We start from the raw sequence: 11,028 nt of genomic DNA, 5'->3' as shown, positions 1-11,028 counted from the left end.
CTGGGGACACGCATCTCAGGGCTAGTGCGGGGAGCAGCAACAGGACGCACAGGACTCTGGGGACACACAGGAGGCTTGGTGCGTGGTGTAGGCATTGGTGGTAATGGGCTGGAGACACGCACCATAGGGCTAGTGCGTGGAGAAGGAACAGGGCTCTGGAGACGCACAGGAAGCCTGGTGCGTGGTGTTGGCACTGGTGGTACTGGGCTGGGGCGGGGAGGTGGCGCCGGAAATACCGGACCGTGCAGGCGTACTGGCTCCCTTGAGCACCGAGCCTGCCCAACCTTASCTGGTTGTATGCTCCCCGTAGCCCGACCAGTGCGGGRAGGTGGAATAACCCGYACCGGGCTATGTAGGCGAACCGGGGACACCATGCGTAAGGCTGGTGCCATATAAGCCGGCCCGAGGAGACGCACTGGAGACCAGACGCGTTGAGCCGGCTTCATGGCACCTGGCTCAATACTCAATCTAGCCCGGCCGATACGAGGAGCTGGTATGTACCGCACCGGGCTATGCACACGTACAGGAGACACCATGCGCTCTACTGCGTAACACGGTGTCTGCCCGTACTCTCGCTCTCCACGGTAAGTACAAGGAGTAGGCGCAGGTCTCCTACCTGACTTCGCCACACTCCCTTTAAGCCTCCCCCCAAGAAATTTTTGGGGCTGACTCACAGGCTTCCTACCGCGTCGTCGTGCTGCCTCCATTCGCTGGTATCCCTCCTCGCACTGCGCCAGAGAATCCCAGGCGGGCTCCGGCATTCGCCCTTGGTCGATCGCCCACCTGTCGATCTCCTCCCACGTAGTGTAGTCCAGATTACGCTCCCATTGCCATTCCTCCTTGCGCTGCTCCTGTTGCCGCTTCTCACSCTGCTTGATCCCGTTAWGGTGGGAGATTCTGTCACGATCGTCTTGAKRAGAGAGAGAGGACCAAGGCGCAGCGCGTGAAAAATACATCTTCTTTTAATGAAGGAAAAAACAAACACTTACAAAATAAACAAAACAACCGATCGTGAAGCTAAGAAACATAAGTGCTGACACTAAACACTTAGACATAGACAATCTCCCACAATCACCTAAAGCCTATGGCTGCCTTAAATATGGCTCCCAATCAGAGACAACAATAACCAGCTGTCTCTGTTTGAGAACCAAACCAGGCAACCATAGACTTTMYWAGAACTCTCTCCTGAACACAACCCCATACACTATTCAACACCCCCTAAACAATACACACACCCTAAACTAGACAAAACACACAAACTTCCCATGTCACACCCTGACCTAACTAAAATAATAAAGAAAACAAAGAATACTAAGGCCAGGGCGTGACACTCAGTTGCCGGAGAGGAAAGAACTGCTCAGAGACTCTACAATACTAACCTAAATGACAGAGTGAAAAGAAGGATGCCTGAACAGAATAAAAGTATTCCAAAACCTGCATCCTGTTTACAAAAAGGCACATAAGTAATACTGCAAAAAAATAGGCAAAGAATATGAAGCGTTATGTTTGGGGCAAAACCAATACAATGCTTGTCATCAGCAAGGGCTAAGAAACAGAATACAGCTATAAGCACAGGCAAAATACTAGAGAAAAAACTTGTTCAGTCTGCTTTACAACAGACACTGGGAGACAAATTCACCTTTCAGCAGGACAATAACTTCAAACACAAGGCTATTTCTACACTGGAGTTGCTTACCTCATTAAAACTCACACATTTCTCGTTAACAAACTATAGTTTTGGCAAGTCGGTTAGGTTGGAGTCATTAAAACTCACAAATTTCTTGTTAACAAACTATAGTTTTGGCAAGTCGGTTAGGACATCTACTTTGTGCATGACACAAGTACATTTTCCAACAATTGTTTACAGACAGACAATTGCACTTATAATTCACTCCATCACAATTCCAGTGGGTCAGAAGTTTACATACACTTAGTTGACTGTGCCTTTAAACAGCTTGGGAAATTCCAGAAAATGATGTGGCTTTAGAAGCTTCTGATAGGCTAATTGACATAATTTGAGTCAATTGGAGGTGTACCTGTTGATGTATTTCAAGGCCTATCTTCAAACTCAGTGCCTCTTTGCTTGACATCATGGGGAAATCATTTATAAATTCCAGTCGTACTTTATCTAAAGCCTTTTCAAATTCAGCTATGAATGTTACTGTTTCGACTTAAATTGGCTTGAAAATTAAGAGAATTATGTTCTCAATGTTCATAAACTGAACTTCAATTAACTACTCAGTCTGCAACCCAGAATTTACAAGATACTGGTTGAAATGAAAACAGACAGAGGCCCAGCCTACAATAGTCAAATGTTTATTCACGAGGACGTCCTAGTCCGTTGTACAAAACCATCCATTTTATACTGGCTCCTTACGCATATACCTTCACACACAAACAGTAGGTATCCTATGCACATACTGTATCACTACCCAGCCGATAAAGATTAGGGAGACCGTGAGAAGCATTCCCTGTCCTCCCCCAAGATTAGGGAGACCGTGAGAAGTACTCCCTGCCCTCTCCCAAATCTCCCAGCCTAGCCAGGTCGGCACCGAATTTTGCTCAGACAGTCTGTGTTTAAGATACTATAAAGATATATTGTACAGATATATTGTTTTACCCTAATTCTGACTAAAACTACACATCATTAATAATAATTTTAGGATTCTAATCAATTTCATACAACTATATGTTTTCAGGGTGGAATATTCTAATCATTAATTTAAACATATAAATTCCAAGAACAAAAATCTTTAGCAAGACTTGAAAATGGCTGTCTAGCAATGATCAACAATCAACTTGACAGAGCTTGAAGAATGTAAACAATTTTTATGGGCAAATATTGTACAATTGGGCTGTTGCGGTGACCGTATTACCGCCGCTCCATCGATCATGAAGGCAGTCAAATTCCACGTGACCGTTTAGTTATGTTAATTAGGCCTCCAAGTTCTGATGCTGCTGATGGTCATTAGTAGCCTACCAAACTTGCTAACTGCCTGGTACTCGGCACTCTATTGTCCCTCTAATCACTCTGTCATCAATGCAAATGTGTTGAAAATCTAATCAAACACTTAATGAGAGCTCATGTTGCAAAACATTTCTATAGGCTATGCAATTGCACGAGAAAACAACAGTGGTTGCCTCTACTAAAAAGAGGAGGATTCCATCAGCTTTCAATAGACTAGGCCTACTATATTTATTTCTCAACTTTCCTAATATTAAGCACATTGTTTATCTTTAGAACAGGAGTATAGCCTACCCAGCTGGCATGAAAATGAACCATGGGGAAAGTGTCCTCCATTCGTTATTTAAGTGCATAGATTACATATTTTTTTCCTGCTGCCCCTGTTTCGAGACTGGACCATTATCATGCACCTTTCTAAATCCAAACAAATTTCTCACACACATTATTTAGTATGTAAAGTCAAGATTAAATCAAGAATAGTCTGATGGGTGACAATATTAGCCTATCACTTGTGAATTATATATTATCACTTGTGAATGATGCCCAGCATAAGAAACTGCATTTTTTTAAAATCATAGTCGCACACCTCATGTAGCCTAGTCCATAGGCCTATATGTTTTGATAAGGGTTGTACCACAACTAAAGTGGCCAGTTAGGCTCTAAACCCCATTTTAAGAAGTTAACTGGCATACATAAGCAGCGCGTGAGTTTGGGGAAGAAAATATTCACAATAAAATGCACCTTTATAATAAAAGCATTACATGCATAATCTCATTTGTGGTCACTTTTGATAATGGTGTTTTCCCGCTAGTGGAACATTTGCGCTTATAGCCTACTTTCATGTGCACTTTGCTGCGCTTATAATTTGAAGAAATAGCTTAATAGTTTATCAACATTTTAAGCTGAACGTTCTGATTTGTTGCGTTAGCCATAATGCGTCAATTCTTTTTTTTTATGCTAGTGGTTGTATTAATTTGGGATTTATTGCACCCCACAACTTTCCCAGGCTGTTTTGAATATTTATGTATTGCACGGAATAGAATAGGTCGACTTTTGTACTATAGGGGATAGAAGATTGACATAAGCTAGTGCTTTTGCTGTTCGTTAGACCTACTCATCTTGTTGGCTGACAAAAGGTAAATGTGGACAGTTCTTCCATTGTCTTCAATAAGCACCACGGAATTGGATAAGGACGAGCGCAGTTGCGGCCCCGATGTGTCTGTCTTCACTTGTAGCCAGTGAGAAAGACCCGATCACGTGACGTAGAGCCATGTCAGTGAGAGGCGCAGTCGAAAGGCACAATGCAGCACTCCGGGCCGCAAAAGGCATGGATTTTTTTTAGGGTGCATTACGGCCACAAAGGGGATGCCGCCGTGAAATGTGAGGCATTATCAAGTGCTTGTCAAATTGTGAATGAGAGACTATTGGAGTGTGTACAGCCTGCGCTATCAACAAAGCAGAGCTTATGCCTTTCAAACGACTTTTCAAATCATCATTAGAGTCATCATGCAGCCTTACAATGTATTAAAACTCAAAACATATAGCCCAACGTTTGTCGAACAACTGAAGTTAAATTAATAACTCTAAATTAAGCATATAGGAGTACCTATTTCTTTGTTAACCTCTCACCACAGAATAGCCACATATGCGCACTCCCTCAAATCTTTTGAAGAAAATATTTATATTTTATTCAGCTTTGTTCAATTGTATTGTTCATACTATAAAATAATATAAAATAATGCCATGGAATTATAAGCAAATCATGTCTGCTAATTAACTAGTGTAACTCATAGCCACATCAGGACCTAACATAAGGACAACTCAGAGTATGCTGTTCTGTTCTTCTGAAATAGGTCTAAAGAAACATGATATGAAGAAAATATAGTCTGTCTAAAATAAATAATGGATTTATTGTGAAGGTGTAGGCTATATTACATGGATTTATTAGACTTTTTAAAAATGGATGTATGCTATGTGTGTAAGCCAGGAGATGCTAAACGATTGTTAATTAACGGTCAATTACCGTGAGACCGACCAGTTATTTGCTTGACAATCACCGGCTGACAATTTTTTTTGACTGCCACAGCCCTAGGTTCGCAAAACTCAAAAAGACTCACAGCTTTAATCGCCACCAAAGGTGCTTATACAAACTATTAACTCGGGGGAGAAATACTTATGTAAATTAGATTTCTGTATTTCATTTTAAATACATTTGCGATCTTTTTCTAAAAACGTGTTTTCACTTTGTCATTATGGGGTTGTGTGTGTGTGTGTGGATGGGTGAGGAAAAAATACATATTTAATCCATTTTGAATTCGGGCTGTAACACAAAAAAAATGTTGATTAAGTCAATTGGTATGAATACTTTCTGAAGGCACTGTAGATATGTTTAAACATTTTCTGTGATGTCTCCTGCTTTTCTCCTCTCCAGGTGTCCCTGAAGTTCTCGTCCCTCCAGGAGTTGCCAGGGGAGAAGACCTCTCTGAGCCTCCAGGCCCACCCAGGGTCTCTGTGTTCTCTCAGGGCCATCGACCAGAGTGTGCTGCTGCTGCAGCCGGAACAGGAGCTCAGCCTAGACTCTGTACGTTCTCCATGGTCCTGCATCCCAAATGGCTCCCTATACCCTATGTAGTGCACTACTTTTGACCAGGGCCATTGGCTCACCACACTAAGCTGAAGCCTAACCATGATCACACCACCTTTGGCATTGTTTTTGTGCACCCATGTTTTTCAAGATAGGATTTGGCTCATTTTCAGCTTCCTCTAACCATGTATTAACCACTGTCTGATACTTAAAGTTTAGAAGTTTCAACTTGTGGGACTATTTCGTTGGTTGTCTTGTACCACTCAAGCAAAATCGAGTACAGATCAAGTATTTGTCATATGTATTTAAACCAGGTGTTATCCTATGCACTGACCTTGTCCTAACTATGTACTGACCCTGTAACCTCTGACCACAATCTGACCATGCACCGACCACAATCTGACCATGCACCGACCACAATCTGACCATGCACCGACCACACTCTGATCATGCACCGACCACACTCTGATCATGGACCGACCACACTCTGATCATGCACCGACCACATTCTGACTGTGTCAAGATGCTGCGGATTATAAAGTCAGTATTACTAGAGGTATATTACTTCTCTCTCCGCAGGTCTTCAGTCAGCTGCCTGTTCAGAAGTTGTCTGGATATTCATACAGAGTAGAAGACTTTGACCCCTACCCATGCCGACCATTTCCTCCAATCGTTAAAGAGGAGATGGAAGTGCCCCCTCTACCTGTCCCTAAACTGTCCGAGGAGTTAGAAGCACCACCCGTACCTGACAGGAAAAAACGCTCAGTCTGGTTTGTCCCCAACAATGACAAAAACGATGTTTACAACATCTTTAAAGTAAGAGGATCAAATAAGTTTAATGTTATTGTTTTTGTCTGTTTGGAATATGGAAAATGTATAAATAAATACTTAATATTTAAGTAAGAAAGTAGACACTGGATTAATTAAAATGGAATGCAGTCTGTGAAGACGTATACACCGTATCTATAAAAAAATGTGGGTTTTTAAACCAATACCCACATAATTTAGCAAAACTGAAATACAGGTATGATATGGCCTTTACTTACGGACACTGTTTTACAATTGTATGTACTTTTCATTTTAGGAAGTTGGAATCAAGATCCTGACCAACTCTGACGTGAAAAAACCTTACCACTGTATTATACCCTTTTCAATGGAATATGACGGTATGGTAGAAGAGAGTATGATATATTCTAATGTGTGAACCTTTCTAGTCTTAACCTAATAATAAAGGATTTGTTTTCTATTTTCAGCTATCCGAGTTAAATCAGTAGAAGAAATTGATGCTCCAGTGTCAATGGCCAACATGATGCCAGAGACTTCAGCCGCTAGAGCCTCTGACGGGCCTAAGGAGACCATCCGCACGTACTTCCCTGAGACCTGGATCTGGGACTTGGTTCCTGTGGGGTAAGCTTTGTGACAGACGCCATATTTGTAGTCCAACATTACATCCCTTTCCATCGGGTGCTGGGCTGACACTGCCTTGTAATGGGGTTATACTGAAACTACATGAATGTTTTTGTCCATTTACATTTAAGTCATTTAGCAGACGCTCTTATCTAGAGCGACTTACAAATTGGTGCATTCACCTTATGATATCCAGTGGAACAACCACTTTACAATAGTGCTGACCTGGCGTCGTGAGGGAGTTTGTTCCACCATTGGGGTGCCAGAGCAGCGAACAGTTTTGACTGGGCTGAGCGGGAACTGTACTTCCTCAGAGGTAGGGAGGCGAGCAGGCCAGAGGTGGATGAACGTAGTGCCCTTGTTTGGGTGTAGGGCCTGATCAGAGCCTGAAGGTACGGAGGTGCCGTTCCCCTCACAGCTCCGTAGGCAAGCACCATGGTCTTGTAGCGGATGCGAGCTTCAACTGGAAGCCAGTGGAGAGAGCGGAGGAGCGGGGTGACGTGAGAGAACTTGGGAARGTTGAACACCAGACGGGCTGCGGCGTTCTGGATGAGTTGTAGGGAGCCCAGCCAACAGCGAGTTGCAGTAATCCAGACGGGAGATGACAAGTGCCTGGATTAGGACCTGCGCCGCTTCCTGTGTGAGGCAGGGTCGTACTCTGCGAATGTTGTAGAGCATGAACCTACAGGAACGGGTCACCGCCTTGATGTTAGTTGAGAACGACAGGGTGTTGTCCAGGATCACGCCAAGGTTCTTAGCACTCTGGGAGGAGGACACAATTGTCCAAGGGGTAGGTTTATTTATTGAATTGACCATGTCATGTGTTCTAATGTTAATATACATTTTGTGTTTTTATTGCGCCCTTTTCACCACTACCAGACATACAGGAAAAGTGAATGTTGAGAAGACTGTCCCTGACACCATCACTAAGTGGGCTGCAGGGGCATTCTGTACTTCCCCAGTGGGTTTTGGCCTGGCTCCCAACACTGGCCTCACTGCCTTCCAACCTTTCTTTGTGAGCCTGACGCTGCCCTACTCTGTCATCCGGGGGGAGGTGTTCACACTCAAGGCCACAGTGTTCAACTACCTCTCCAAGTGTATCATGGTAAGCCCTCCCAGTGTCTCTTTCTTTACCTCTCCAGTCCCACTTCATTTGGATAGTCCCTGTAGACAACCTGACACTCTGACATTAAGGACGAGAGAAGAGGACACATGGAATCTAGGAAAGACTTGAGATTGACCCCATGTGTTTCTCCTAGGTGAAGGTGATTCTAGCTGAGTCGGACCAGTTCACAGCCAGGCCATGTGAAGGCTGCCAGTACACACTGTGTCTGTGTGCTGAAGAGAGCAGGACCTTCAAGTGGATCCTCACCCCAACTGCTCTGGGTGAGCCATACATTACTCTCTGTCAATCTATCACAAGGCTCTTGCAATAGACTCCACAGTTACTCCCTACACCTTGGCCCTTACCCCCTAACCCTTCTCTAAGGTTTAAGAAATCCAGACTCTCAATTCATGCAAATGTTGAAAGGTTAGGACCGAAGTGGAGGAGGTAGGATGTGAATTGTTTCGTCTGTGGCACCACTGTGGTGCCTAAGGACAGGGTTGTTCACTTTGCACAGCTCTTGTCAGACTGAAATGTAAGAATATTCAATTATTTATCTTATTGACATGGCTCAAATAAATTCCTTGTATATATCCTAGCCCTGTAAAGAATTGTTGACAATGGCTTGTACTAACAAGTCAAGAGGGATATCTGATGACATGCTCAGAAAGCTCTCCCTCAGGAGTATCATGGCTATCGGAGAAATGGAGGCAGGGAACGAGGGAATGGAAGAAAGGAAGGAACGAAGAAAGAAAGGAAGGAATGAGGAGGGAAGGCGGGAACAGTTGAGCCAGGGTACATGAGTGACTGAGAGGCTGGAGGTGGAGTGGGTAAAAGGGAGCAAGCTGATGGAGGGGCAGGTTCATCAGTGACTGGTCTAGACTGGAATGTTAATGTTTACCTGGCCTGAACTATAGGGGAGGTGAGTGTGAAAGTGAGCGCCGAGGCATTGAAGACTGAGGAGCTCTGCGGAAACGAAGTGGCCACGGTGCCAGAGAAAGGACGCATTGACACCGTTGTGCAATCACTGCTGGTGGAGGTGAGTGTCTGTCCTGTATAGCAAGTCTACGTTTTTAATTAACCTTTTAAGTGGTTATACATATAAATTCTATAATGAAATTAACTAGAGTTGTCGTCATTAGACCGTTTTATTTTAGTGCTGAAGAAAGCCAGTGGTCTGTCTTTTCTCAATGTCACTTTCCCTCTGTCAGGCCGAGGGAACCCAGGAGACGGTCAGCCACAACGCTCTGCTCTGCCCTGCAGGTAATCTCCTGACCTCTATCAGTCATACTTTCTCATAACTACCCCGACGATTAAGTTGACGTGCATTTGTTGTGGTTTAGATGACAGATACTTTTTAATTGGTTCTCAAGTCACTCAGTCTGTCTCGTTTATCTGTCTCGTGTCACCAGAGGGCCCAGTGGAGAAGGACATCTCTCTGAAGCTGCCTGAGGTGTTTGTGGAGGGCTCTGCCAAGGCCTCCCTCTCAGTACTGGGTGAGAATTCCTCATCTGTTTTGCTGAGTTTTTTTCACACCTAATATATATAGATTTTTAAAGTTTTATAACATTTTCAGGATATGTTTTCCATTTTGGTGCAGATGATTTTTCATCCCTCTATTCATGACGAGAGAAGTTGATATTCAACCTGCAGATCTATGATCGGGATAAGCATGGTTAATTTTAGGGTTAGGGTAAGAAACCGGGATCTGCCGGTCGAATATACACTGCCATTGACTAGAGACCTATGTTTGATTGATTGTCATAATGGTTGGTCTCTTTCACCAGGCGACCTGATGGGTCGGGCCATGAAGAACCTGGACAGCCTGTTGMAGATGCCCTATGGCTGTGGAGAGCAGAACATGGTGCTGTTTGCTCCCAACATCTACATCCTCAACTACCTGCAGAGCACCAGGCAGCTCACCATGGAGATCCAGACCAGGGCCACGGGCTTCCTAGACAGTGGTGAGTGAGCTGGGTCCAGTTCAGTAAGGCACAACATGTTGCAATGAAAATCAAGCAATTAATATCAGACCTGTTCAGTTACAGCCTAAAAATAACAATCTTCCTACTGGACACAACCCTGGTGAAATGGACTGCAACGGTTAATGAAATGTTTAATGGCATACATAGCATGCCCTGGTATATGACAATATTTGTAGTAAGCCTTGTACTTTTTAAATGAGTTGTCTGATCCTGTGTGCATCTCTTCTCTGACTAGCAACAACMTGTTGTATATATTTGGCTCTGAACCAGTTAACKTCACCTTCCACATRCAGTACAAGTCCCTAGAAGGAGTGTCTTTGTTCATTTGGCCATTTGTGTTGCAGGCTACCAGAGGGAGCTCAACTACAAGCATGACGATGGCTCCTACAGTGCCTTTGGGAAGAGCGATGAGTCTGGAAACACGTGGTCAGTTCAATTGTCCACACAGTCATAATACCTTAGATGATTCCTCAATTTACATTTGTTGGTCATGAAAATGACATTAGTTTAAAGGGGGTTGCAGTATGTAATCAAGGTAGGAATGTGATGGTCTCAAACCATACTAGCATGTGCTATGGCAAATATAGAGTTGGCTTCAGCACATACAGTATGGCTACTAGCTACTGTTATCTAGAGTCTATGATCCATAGTTTAGGCAAGGCTCACGACATCTAGTCCGTGTAACTCCAGTGACATCTGACCTGTGTTCTCTCAGGCTCACCTCCTTTGTGCTGAAGTCCTTTGGAGGGGCCAAGCCCTACATCTTTGTGGACCCCGCCCACATTGCCCAGGCCAAGGCCTGGTTGGCCAGTCACCAGCAGACGGATGGCTGCATCGCGTCAGTGGGGAAACTCTTCCATAACGGCATGAAGGTAAAGGGGAGTCAGAGCTCAGTGGGAGTCAGAGCTCAGTGGGTAATAAGAGGAGTATTATACTGCTGCCACCAAATGTGACAAGGTAATGTTAAGGGCAGAGATTCAGC

At 44.0% G+C, this 11,028-nt stretch overlaps 1 protein-coding gene across 1 annotated transcript in view; it reads left to right on the top strand.

Moving 5' to 3' along the window:
- LOC111959835 (alpha-2-macroglobulin) overlaps positions 1-11,028 on the top strand; it is a 27,725-nt gene that overhangs the window by 13,643 nt on the left and 3,054 nt on the right. The window contains exons 15-26 of the mRNA XM_023981643.3: positions 5,397-5,546; positions 6,129-6,365; positions 6,634-6,715; positions 6,803-6,956; positions 7,836-8,061; positions 8,216-8,342; positions 8,979-9,100; positions 9,273-9,324; positions 9,474-9,557; positions 9,849-10,025; positions 10,391-10,472; positions 10,762-10,918. Coding sequence (XP_023837411.1) covers positions 5,397-5,546; positions 6,129-6,365; positions 6,634-6,715; positions 6,803-6,956; positions 7,836-8,061; positions 8,216-8,342; positions 8,979-9,100; positions 9,273-9,324; positions 9,474-9,557; positions 9,849-10,025; positions 10,391-10,472; positions 10,762-10,918 — 1,650 coding nt within the window. The remainder of the gene's footprint in view (positions 1-5,396; positions 5,547-6,128; positions 6,366-6,633; positions 6,716-6,802; positions 6,957-7,835; positions 8,062-8,215; positions 8,343-8,978; positions 9,101-9,272; positions 9,325-9,473; positions 9,558-9,848; positions 10,026-10,390; positions 10,473-10,761; positions 10,919-11,028) is intronic.

This window comes from Salvelinus sp. IW2-2015, linkage group LG4p, assembly GCF_002910315.2.
Source record: "Salvelinus sp. IW2-2015 linkage group LG4p, ASM291031v2, whole genome shotgun sequence".
In the NCBI taxonomy this organism is placed as follows: Eukaryota; Metazoa; Chordata; class Actinopteri; order Salmoniformes; family Salmonidae; genus Salvelinus; species Salvelinus sp. IW2-2015.
The sequence above is the reverse complement of the archived record's forward strand: the minus strand, read 5'-3'. Positions and strand labels throughout refer to the sequence as shown.